The sequence below is a fragment of the Marmota monax genome, unplaced genomic scaffold (assembly GCF_021218885.2).
Source record: "Marmota monax isolate L192 unplaced genomic scaffold, Marmota_monax_Labrador192_F-V1.1 WCK01_AAM20220418_F8-fsc00021, whole genome shotgun sequence".
Lineage (NCBI taxonomy): Eukaryota > Metazoa > Chordata > Mammalia > Rodentia > Sciuridae > Marmota > Marmota monax.
Window position 1 is genome coordinate 23,052,015 of NW_026695228.1, and position 12,160 is coordinate 23,064,174.

At 42.1% G+C, this 12,160-nt stretch overlaps 1 protein-coding gene and 1 pseudogene across 1 annotated transcript; one reads left to right on the forward strand and one right to left on the reverse strand.

Moving 5' to 3' along the window:
- The first annotated feature begins 3,884 nt into the window (after positions 1–3,884).
- LOC124087653 (INO80 complex subunit E-like) lies at positions 3,885–4,716 on the forward strand (annotated as a pseudogene).
- Positions 4,717–6,938: 2,222 nt separating this feature from the next.
- LOC124087654 (olfactory receptor 7C2-like) lies at positions 6,939–7,895 on the reverse strand. Its single transcript, XM_046436636.1, has one exon. The coding sequence runs from the start codon at positions 7,893–7,895 to the stop codon at positions 6,939–6,941; it is 957 nt and encodes a 318-aa protein (XP_046292592.1).
- Between the last annotated feature and the right edge of the window lie 4,265 nt (positions 7,896–12,160).

Below are 12,160 nucleotides of genomic sequence, written 5' to 3' on the forward strand. Positions count from 1 at the left end.
TATTTTCCTGTGACCTAAGGGACCAGGCGGGACATTAATTCATGGAGAAAACATGAGTAACATGACTGTACACTTATTTCTAAGTTAAATTAGTTCACTTGAGCACCTCCCCCGAAGACAGAGGAAGATCCAAGTGCAGGTCCATTCTTTAGGATCCTAAAACAGCCCTGGAGCAGAACAATTCAGAAAAGGTGGGGAAGGCTCCAGAGCTTCTGTAATCATGGTCACTGCAGATGTGGGACGTTTATGGTCAGAGTTTGGAAATGGTCTATGCAAAAGCATTTGCCATAGATCACATTGTGAGCACAGACTCTGCTTCTAAACCCTCCTATGACACATATGACCCCAGGGGCCCTAGCCAGGGACTCCCAATCTCCAACCAGAATCTCAGAACCACGTTATCCTACCCCACAAGGATCTGCAGCCCCAGAGGGTCTTTGTGGGAAGGAGTCATGAAAACTCAAGGGATCATGTCATGGAGGAGGAAAGGATCCGTGTTCTTCCACGTGAGGACCTTCCTCCAGCCCTGTTTTCTTTATTAAGTCCGTGTCAGCCATCTTCCCCTTACCATGACTCATACCCAAGATGATCACTTTATAAAGAGAAAAGGTTTGCTTCAGCTCACAGTTTGGGAAGCTACGGTCCAGATTTTGGGTCTCACGGCAGGTGCACCTAGGAGAGAAAGCTGCTTACCTCATGGCCAGGAAGCAAAAAAAGAGGAGAAGGAGGTCCAGCAAGCTCTTGAGAGCATGCCCCCAGTGATCTCTTGCTAGGCCTCAACTCTCAAATTTCCCCCCAAGGACACCAAGCTTGGGACAGAGCCTTTAGCACATGGTCCTTCTTGGGCCATGCAATCTGGTTTTCAAAAATAATTGGATCAGTGGTTGTAGCTCCATGGTGGAGTGTTTGCCCCCCATGTGTCGGGCACTGGGCTCAATCCTCAGCACCACATAGAAACAAATAAATTAATTAAAGGCATTGTGTCCATCTTCAACTAAAAAAATAATTTAAAAAAATAAATGGATCATTTGGGGGAGATTGTGGATTGGATTAGATTTTCTTTCCATCCTTTCAATTGCCCTGTGATGGCCAGAACAAGACAAACCTGCCCCTGAGCACAGAGGGAATCTGTAAGGTACAGGATTTGCTTTCTGGATTCATGACAAGGAGGGAAGATGGACATAAAGTGGGGGAGGTCAGGATCTAGCTGGAAGCCACAAGCAAAAGATGGACACTCACAAGCCCGGAACAGAGCTTGTGTCCACTCTGCTCCTCTGCCCACGATGATGGGCATATCCTGAAGAACCCAGAGCCATTTTTCCTGGTGGTAAACACACACACCCTGGCCCAGGAGGCAGCAGCTGAAGGAAACAGAGAGAAATGGCAAGCCAGGTGCCACTTCACACCACGGAGCTGGTGAGCCACAACACAGCAGCTGCTGTTTCTTTAACCCTGTAAATGATCCGAGAATCTTCTCTGTGGCCTGTATCAGTTTCCTCTGGCTGCTGTAACAAACACACAATCTGGCTGGCCTACAACACCAGACACTTGTTTTCTAAAGTAATACTTTTGGAGGCCAGAATGAAGTTCAAAATTACAGTATTAATCGTGCTCTTTCCAAAGCCTCCAGGGGAAGATCCTTCCTGACTTCCTCTAGCTGCGGGTGGCTCCAGTCATTCTTTGTTTTGTGGCCACATCATTTTAACCTCTGCTTCTATCTCTACACAACCTTCTTTTTTCCTTTGTTCTTTTCTTTTGCATTTTATAAGGATATTAATTGCAGAACTTAGGGCCCCTCCAGGTAATCCATAGTGATCTCTCATCAAAATTCTTTTTTAAAATGAAATCTTCTAGAACCCCCTTTCCAAATAATGACACATTCACAGGGTCCAGGAGGACATATCTTTGGTAGGGCCACCAATAAACCCACTAACTGTCCCAAGAAATGTATCTCATCCTAGAAAAGAGCAGGGAGACAGAGAATGGAAGACAGTCATAAAGGTATATTTATTTTATTTATCCAGTGGCCAGTATGGACACTGGGGCTCCCACTGGGGAACCCTGGAGCCAGTGCAATGCATCCTTCAGAGTTATCTTACTCATTGAGCAAGGAAGTTATATACCAACTCCTGTCAGTCCTTGGTTAAGGAGTGACTTATGGGGCATTGATTGTCTGTGTCCATGGGCAGAGTAGACGCCAGTCAACAGAGGAATCTCTCAGACAAAGAGATGCATATATATCAATTTGAACCAGCAAGTATGTGCTAAGATGATAAGGCCTGCTGGGATAGATTCAACATTGTGCTCCCCTGTGGACTCCACCTTCTTGGGATGTTGTTGCAAGGGCTGCAATGATAGAAGCCATCTTGTGACCACCGTTAAGCCCCTCTCTTCTTGTTATTCATAAAGTGCACAGTAGGTTTTTGTGAAGTATGACTGCCCCACTGTGCTGCAGAACTCTGGAATTTATTTCTTCTTTTTAACAGGCACAAGCAAAAAAACGTTCCTTAAATGAAGCTACTTTAGCTTAGGCAGTGAGCAAACTTATTTTTAAATCATATCCCAAGACAAAACAGTCAGCAACTTAGGTGTATTCTTCAAAAAGAATAACTGGGCAAGATAATTTTTAAAAAGAGGAGCAAAGAGGGAACATTTGTCCTTCTTTTTTAAATTTTGAGATATGGTCTCACTAAGTTGCTCAGGGCCTTGCTAAGTTGCTGAGGCTGGCCTTGAACTTGTGATCCTCCTGCCTCAGCCTCCCGACTCACTAGTATTACAGGTGTGCACCACTGTATCCAGCTTCATTCTTCTCTTTAATAACATGTTTAAAACCTGTATTCCTCAAGGCATTGCAAACTTGGCTTATTTAAATAGACATGTCAATGCAGCACAATAATAAAAAGAAACCCAGGAAAGTTAGAAGTGGATATAAAAGTGCTCAATACTTGGTGCAGAAAGAAAGGATTTTGAAATAAACAGTGCTTGAATCCTTCATTGTTAATTGGAAGGAAATCAAGGTAAATTCCTGTCCAATGCCAATCATTATAATACAGTGAAGTTGGCCAGAGGATCTCAAGCTGGCTCACAGGAGAAAGTACAGATGAACACTTGGAGCATAAACCCAGGAGGAAGATAAAGAAAGGAATAGAACTGAGAACATCATGGACGAATTCACACATGTTAACCATGAGTAGGGAAAAAAAATTAAAAACAAAAAAGGAAACCCAGGGAACATATTTAGAACATATACGGCATTATAAACAAATCAATGTAGATAAATTTGTTTAAAATAATTAAAATGAAAATATTTAATATGATATCTGATCCAAGGAGGGGAGCCAAAATAGAGAAGGAATAACAGCCAGGAAATCATGACACCATGTTCGAGTCCATCAAGGGATCACACTGTCACCGAATGTGTGCCACGTGGTCAGTTAAACCTCAATAAAGCAGGAAAGAAGAAGGGACACAGCTACATGAGAATACTCACCATCGAAGGAAGTGGAAGTACTCCCATTTTTTCGATGTTTAATAATTATTATTATTATTATAAAGTTAGTCCAAGTTTCCACACCATCGTGCCTAAGAGAAGGAGCTGCTTATCCATCCCTGGGTTTGAACTCTGTCCTCACATCCGAGACCTTGACTTAGAGACCCATAACCTCTTACTTCTTTATCTACAAACAGGAGGAAAGGACACTGACCGCAGCTGCTGTTGGGACATGGTTCACCTGTGTTGTCTATGGGCTCACGTGTGGAAAGCGTTCTTTCCTGTTGTGATGTGGGAAGGGGGTGGAACCGTTAAGGGGTGGAGCCTATGCAAGTGTGGTCATCTGAGTCAGTGTGCAACCTGGTCAGTGTGGTTCTGCTCTTGGAAGGAGTTCATGCGGGTTCGGTTCTTGTGTGACCTTGGTGGCTATAAAAGAGCACAACTGGCCCCTCCGTGCTCTGGCTTCCTGTCTCACCATGTGACCTTTCCTTCATGTGAGGGCTACTGGCATTCCATACCCACCCGTCTAATAACACAGAGGTACCCTTACCAGAGCCAGAGTCATTCTATTGGGACTTTCAGTCTGCAAACATGTGAAATAACTAACTTCTTTTCTTTCTAAAGTACCTGGATTCATGTATTTTGTTATAGCAGTTGAAAGTGACTAATACATCACATCAAGGTGTTATTGGAGGCAGAGCTGGTGGGGTAGTGGGATTCCAGATGGCCAGTGTCACTCCTGGGTGGATTGAGAATCATTGGAAAAGTGGACTACAATAAGAAATATGGTATCTGAAGCAGAAGCTCAAGTGCATCATCTGTGAACACGAGTGCTTCCAGGAGGAGCTGAGGAAGGCCCAGAGGAGATTCCTCTTCCACCGACTTCTGCAGATGGAGACCTTCTGACTCAGATGACACCGACTCTTCAGAGAACAGTGAGGCAGAGGGGACCCGAGTTGTCTGATACACAGATCCTAAAGGAAAAGCAGCCCTCTTCAGGACGCCCTGCCCCCTGTCTCTCCCTGCCTCCTTCAACAGGGTTTCCCTTCAGGCCCCTGGGCCTTCCCCCACACTTGACCTGTCTTGTCCCTCTTCTCCCCCATTCCTTCTGACTACCTGGCTCTGCAGCCACCCGAGCCCAGTCCACTGAAGCTCACGATGGAGAAGCACCCAAGAAACTCCAGGAGGTAGTGGGTGCTCCTGACTGCCCTGTGGGTGGGAGCTGACCTTTCCTTCCTGGGCCTGGGGTCCAGGGCTGGAACAGCCCTGTCCCCCAGTTTCCTCCCAGGGTGCTCCCCCACATGATCCTGAGCACCCTGCAGCTATGCAGGCAGAGGAGATGATGCTCTGGATGGGGATGATGACCTGACCAACATCTGGAGTGACCTCCCATGCCATCTGCCAAGCCCCCATCCAGCACACGCCACGAGCCCCAGCTTTCTCAGCGATGTTCACTGATGCCCATTTGTCATGCTTCAGGCCACTGACACAATCAGAAAAGGTGTAAACAGTACAAATGTCCCCCAGGAAGGTGGCAGGGGCCCTGCCCTCATGACCCAGCCCCATGCAGGGGACAGCTTTTAAATGTATGGCCAGAAGCATCGGCTATCTCTTGGGAAGGCAGAGACCTTGTGGTGGCCACCCCTTTAGAGGGTCATCTGTTCAAGGCTAGGACTTTTATTTTTTTAAATGAATATTCTGTACTAAAGGAGTGGTCTTAAAAAAGTCATTGGAAAAATTAAAAAAAATATATATTTTTAGTTATAGATGGACACCATACCTTTATTTTATTTATTTATTTTTATGTTGTGCTGAGGATGGATCCCTTTGTTTCACACATATGAGGCAAGTGCTCTAACACTGAGCTACAACCCCAGCCCAGTTACTGGAAAATTTAATGTGATGGTTTATGTGACACTGAAATATTACCAGCACCTACAGAGTGTTGTTATTATGATGATCCACGTAAATAACTTTGCATTTTTTCCAGTTCAACACCTTGAATTAAATCAATAACTTTGTATTTCTGATCCAGATTTTATTTTTATATATAACAATTCAGTTGTCTGATTTTCATTTCATTGGACAAATATTTACTGAGTATAAATTTCTTACCAAGAACAGTACCAGGCATTGTAGTTGAAAAGGTGAAAAGATACAGCTCTGAAATCCCATGAGTCCATATTTTGGATGAGTCTATAAATTCAGTAAGGTTGATTTGACTGAAAGGAAAGAGATTCAGATACAAGGGGAAAATCTTTGAGTTAGGTTTATTTGCATCACCTCAGAAATGTAGCTGAGTTTCCAGAAAACATTACTACCTCACTGTAGGTGTACATCCATCAGTGCTGAGCATATATAGCTGACACGGAAGATTTGGTTCATTAATAAGCCCATGACAGGCCCAGGCATGGAGGCTTATGTCTGCAATCCCACCTCCTCAGGAGGCTGAGGCAGTTCAAGGCCAGTGTGGGCAGCTTAGTGAGAGCTGGTCTCCAAAAATGGGGTTGGGGATGTAGCTCCATGGAGCAGCATGGCCTAGCATGTGTCAGCCCCTGGGTTCCATCATCAGGACAGGAAAAAAAAAAAAGAAGAAATCCAGAATGTTCTTGTTCACGTGTTCAGCTAACAAAGGGATTTCACAGAAGCAGTAGAACAGAGGTCGCCAGAGGTTACAAAGGGTAGGGGGGACACCAGGATAGAGGGAGGCCCAATAAAGAGGATAAAATCCAGTTATACAAGAGAAATACGTTCTAATGTTCCACAGCACAGTAGGGCGACAGTAGGTCACAATAATTTAGTGTATATTTTATAAAAAGGTAAAGGAAATGAGTCCAAAACTTGACAATAAAACGATAAAGTTAAGAAGATGGAAATGTTAATGACCCCGATTTGATCCTTACACATTGTTTGCATGTACTGATCATCACTCTGTACCTCATCAATATGTGCCATTATTCCATATCAATAACAAATATATAAATTAAAAAACCCAACCAATATTGCAGATAATAGAAAAGGCCCAGTTGAGTTCATGCAAAGTTAAAATGAGTGGTTAGTTAGTAAAAAGAGTGGTACAATATTTGACACTATGAACAATATTTAGGACAGGAAAACCCCAAGGAAGATGTGAAAATGAGTGGCCTTAAAATACACCAAGAAGGCCGGGCAAGATGGCACATGCCTGTAATCCCAGCGGCTCATGAGGCGGAGGCAGGAGGACCCGCGAATTCAAAGCCAGCCTCAGAAATTTAGCAAGGCGCTAAGCACTTCAGAGAGACTTTGTCTTTACTAAAATACAAAATAGGGCTGGGAATGTGGCTCAGTGGTCAAGTGTCCCTGAGTTCAATCCCTGGTAACCCCCACCCCCAAAACAAATACACCAAGCAGAGGTAGATTGCCTGGAGGAGCGAGGCTCTCTGGTCTTCACTATGGTGCACACTGTGACTCAGAGGAGATGTGCATTGATCCTTTCACTGAGAGGCACCATCTTGCTGAGGACTCTCCCCAGGGCCACCTTGATGTCCCTGTTCCTTAGACTGTAGATGAAAGGGTTCAGCATGGGGGTGACCATAGTGTACATCACTGAGGCCATCAGAGTCATCCTAGAAGACAGTGTGGCTACAGAACTGAGATAGACCCCAAGGCCAGTGCCATAGAACAAGGAGACCACCAGGAGGTGAGACCCACAGGTGGAGAAGGCTTTGTACTTGCCTCTGTCTAATGAGATCCTCAGGATGGAGGAGAAAATCTGAGAATAGGAGAGGAGGATGCCACTGAGAGGGAAGACACCCAGGACCATGGTCTCAGAGTACAGCACTATGTGACTGATGAGTGTGTCAGAGCAGGCGAGCTTGAGGACTGCAGGAAGATCACAGAAGAAGTGAGGGATTTCTATGTTGGTGCAAAACGAGAGCCTCAAGATGGTCAAGGTCCCAGGCAGGGCACCCAGGACACTGACCAACAAAGACCCCAGAGCCATGAGCAGACAGAGCCGTGGGTTCATGATGTCCACATAGTGCAGGGGGTGACAGATGGCCACAAAGCGGTCATAGGCCATCACGGTCAGGAGCAAGTTGTCCTGGCAGGCAAACAAAAGAAAAAAATAAACCTGTGAGATGCAGCCTGCAAAGGAGATCACTTTGCTGTGAGTCTGGATGTTCCTGAGAGCCTTGGGGATGGTGATGGATGTGAAGCCAATGTCAGCCAGGGACAGGTTGGAGAGGAAGAAGTACATGGGTGTGTGCAGGTGGGAGTCTGAGATGGTAGCCAGGATGATAAGCAGGTTCCCCGGCACAGTGACCAGGTACATGGACAGAAAAAGGCCAAAGAGGAGGGACTGCAGGTCAGGGTCATCTGTGAATCCCAGGAGGATGAAGTTGCCTGTTTGGTTTCCTCTTTCCATGGTGCTGGTGTGTTTTCCCAGGAGGAAGAGAAGGAACTCCAAATTCACTCCAAATAGGGATTCCCCAGGATGAACCCAGTGTCTATTATTGACACCTTGGGAACTCAAGAAATCATTTGTTTTGTCTTATGATCGGGTCTCTTTGCTGACAAGTTGCACTTATCATTGTTACTCGAAGATATTGGCTGTAGGTCAATGGTTCTCCATTGGCTGTCACCTGGGAACTTGCTAGAAATGTGCATCTTCTGGCTCTCAGGACCCCGAGCCTCCCATTCTGGGTGCAGGCCCAGCACTCTGTGTTTCAACAAGCCCCTGGGGATTCGGAGGCTCACAGCCATAGGAGGACCGAGGCTGCAGTGCCTGAGCCTCCCTAAGCATCCTCCCTCCCCAGCACCCCTGCTGGCTGCTCTGGGGTGTTCTGCCACAGGCACATGGGAATGAGGGTGTCCTAGCTCCAGGCAGGTCTGTGAGGCATTGGAAGGCTTGTTGTTTTACTGTGCTGCTTTTGTGGAATTTCTACGTGTGTATCCCGACCTTTGGTGGCCCTTCTGCTAACACACATAAAAAGCATTGCTATCATTAAGCCTTGTTTCCATTTCCTCTGAATTACTACTTTTCTTTTATAAATCCAACCAACACGGGTTTTTCTAAATAAAGAAATCCTAGCATTTCTAAATGTAAAAGTGAATCTTTTGGGTATTTTCCACCATCTGATTCTCATCACATCCACTTATTCCACCACGTGGAAATGGCTCTTCAAATCCTGCCCATTCTGGACACTGACATTCTTTCTGCGTTTTCTTTGTGGCAAATGTAGTTTGGATCAATTTTAATTTCATATGTTCTTCTCTTCAGATGTAAATGGCCTCTGTCAGTTTTTAAAAATTCAGGTATATCCTTTGTCACATTCTTATAAATAAATGACTAAAAATGACCGTTTATCAGGTTGTGAGATCTTTGGTCCCATTTAAAAAAAATGACTCTCTTCATATTTGAAAGTTGAGTATGACAAGTCATTTAGTATTATTTCCACTGTCATTTTATTCCTCTTACCTGACTATACTCATACATGAATTTAAGAATGACTAGGCTCTTTTGTAGGAACAGTATGTCTGGCATTTTTTAGAAATCCCCTCGAATTTATAAACCAATCTGGTAAAAACTGACATGTTACAATGTTCAGATTGTCATTCCAAGTACAGGAATTGACCTCTAGATATTTCTATTCTTTTATGGGCAAACCTTTCTTTTAATGAAAAGTAGATTGTGTCCATTTCTTTTAAGTAATATTGAGTATATTTTAGGTTTAATGCTCATAAGAATGATTATTCCCCATATTATATCTCCACTGTTGCTATTATAGGCAGAAATCTTTTAAATTTTTTTTCATTGATGAAGTTTCATGTAATTTTCTGGGTTTTCTCATAAATTTTATGATGTTTTCTAAAAGTCTACTTTGACTAAAAAATATTAATTTGGAACACATTATCTCTCATTTTGGTTTCATTGTTTTGTTTCCAAAATCCAAATCCTTGTGAAGGTTTTGTGTAAGATAGGGAATTCTTCTACTTTTTCCTTTGTTTAAGCTAATAACCTTAGAGTTTTGTCATCAAATGTGACGCTCACTCTCATATTCAGGTGTTTATATTCAATATGTAATTTTAATGTCATTAACATGCATTTTTTTATTCCTGGATCATTTAGAGAGGCTATTTAAAGATATCAATAAACCTGTCATGGTTAATTAACTATTTTGAAAATATAATGTTAAATCCAATCTGTATATTCTCAAATAAATTTCAAACATTTGATGTGGAATAAGAAACAATAGCAGCTAACTTAATGCCTATACTTCACATATAAGTATATGAATAATATAAATTTATACAGGGACATGTATTATCATTGAAAGTAGAAGTATTTCTGAATTAACAGTTTTTTTGGGGTATAAGTAAGAAAAGTTCAGTGATTGGATTGAAAACATCTGAAGGAGAAAAAGTGACATGCAGATAGTTAAGACACAAAAATAAATAACCTCCTTGTTTAAAGTTAATATCTTAGATTTATAAAGTCCTAATGATGAATTATAGAGAGACTAATGCATTTCTGGGAAAAGGGCATAGAATATTAGACATTTGTGAAAGGAAATATACAAAGGATATTAAATGCTTGAGATTTTCATTCTTACCATTAATGATGAAAGGGAAATGTCGAATAAGATCTCATCTTCTCTGAAGTCATTTAGAAGTCCTTGTTAAAAACAGTAGCTGCAAAATTCCATCATGAGAAATGGAAGACACTGCTGTGAGTGCATACTTGTCAGCTTTTCTGGGTTGGAGAAATTTAAATCAGCAAATAGATGTTTGTAATGACACACATGCTTACATAAGAAAAGTTATCCTCAAGATTCACCAAGCAAGGCTGGGGATATAGCTCAGTTGGTAGAGTGCTTCTTCATATGCACAAAGCCCTGGGTTCAATCCCTAGCACCAGAAAAGAAAAAAAAAAAAAAGAAAAAGCAAATAAAGACTCACTCAAGTCGTAGCAGAGACCATTACTGAGTGGTAACATGAATCCTTCTTTTTGGGGGGGCCGGTACCAGGGACTGAACTCAGGGCTCTCGACCACTGAGCCACATTCTCAGCCCTATATTGTATTTTATTCAATGATTGGGTCTCACTGAGTTGCTTAGTGCTTTGCTTTTGCTGATGCTGGGTATGAATTTGCAGTCCTCCTGTCTCAGCCTCCTGAGCTGCTGGGATTACTGGCATGTGCCACCATGCCGGGCTTAAGAGTCACTGTTTAGTTTATTATTCTATCCTTAGGAAATACCAACTTTAAAATTTAAAGATATTGGTAATAAAACATCATAGGGCAAAACTAATTAAAGCAGAAAGGAGGAGAAAATAAAGATCCAAGCAGAGTAGATAAATTAAAAAGAAGAAAGACTCTGGAACTGATAAAATAAACTCCGTAACTAATTCATTAGTGTCCACATATAAATTTCACAAATGAGACAGAATTCTGATGAAATGGACAAAAGGAGGAAGAATAGAAATGCCTAAAGTTGGAACGAGAAAAATGAACACAAAGTGAATAAAATGCTCAACCTTACAAGATAACACTCCTTATAACTCCAGGAGAAGAGAATGCAACTCTCTCATAACAGAATTTATTTCTGGGAAAATAACTGTCCAAAGTTGATGAAAGATACTAGTTCAATAACCAAAGAAAGAATGAAATAAATTACAAAATTTTCACCACAAATGCCCTGGCAGGGCCCTGAGGCAGGAGTAACACCAGAATTCTGCTTTAGGTAAAGAAGAAAACTAAGTCTATCATCATTAATGTTTACCAGTACATTGGAAGTTTGAGTCAGTGCCATACAAGGAGCAAAAGAAACCAGGCATTGAAGGCAACACTCATTGTTTTCAGAGGAGGGACTGACTGCAGACGATCTAGGGTAGCTGCAAGGCTATTTTAAATGAGTATGATTTTGCTAAGGCAACTGATACAAAACTAAGATGCAAAGAGCAGAAGCCACTCCAGGTGGCATCAGGAGCACAGAGAACATTCAGAATGTCTTGCAAATAGGGCTTCTATTTTTTAGCTCTAAACATGTCTATCACTGAATGAGAACTCAGTATTCTCTTTGTAACCTCTCTGCAAAGCCAAATTATTAAAAATAAAAATTAACAAAAAAAGAACTCACAAGAGATAAAAAGGGGGCATCCCCAAGAACAGTCAAATCTGTTAGAAAATAGATCTCAAACATTTCAAATATTAACACCATTGAAAACTACCCGACAGGGACAGGAATATTGTAAATACCCAACAAATAAGAGTAATAATAGCTAGAACTTTCTCGAGGACCTATATTTATCCAGCCCTCACACTATGTTTAATATACCTTAGCTCATTTTTATCTTTGTTTACTTTTTATACAACATAAACAGAATTGTGTTAATGAAATCCAATGAGACAAATGAAGAGGTATAGATGCTCACTACGTGTCAAGAGAAGACTAAAATTGTTCTCACGCACATCCCCCATTAATTAAATCCTCATATTACCTCTACAAAGTGGATCTTACTATTACCCCAATTTTTCAGATGTGGAAAGGGAGACACAAACGTTAGGCTGAGCATGTAGTAATGGAGAATGGATGAATGTCCAAGTGCTGATGCACAGAAAAGAGGTCTCTTCTTTAGAGAGTGCATGAAATGGTAAGTAGAAGAGGTCAAGATGGAGAGCATTACAGATAC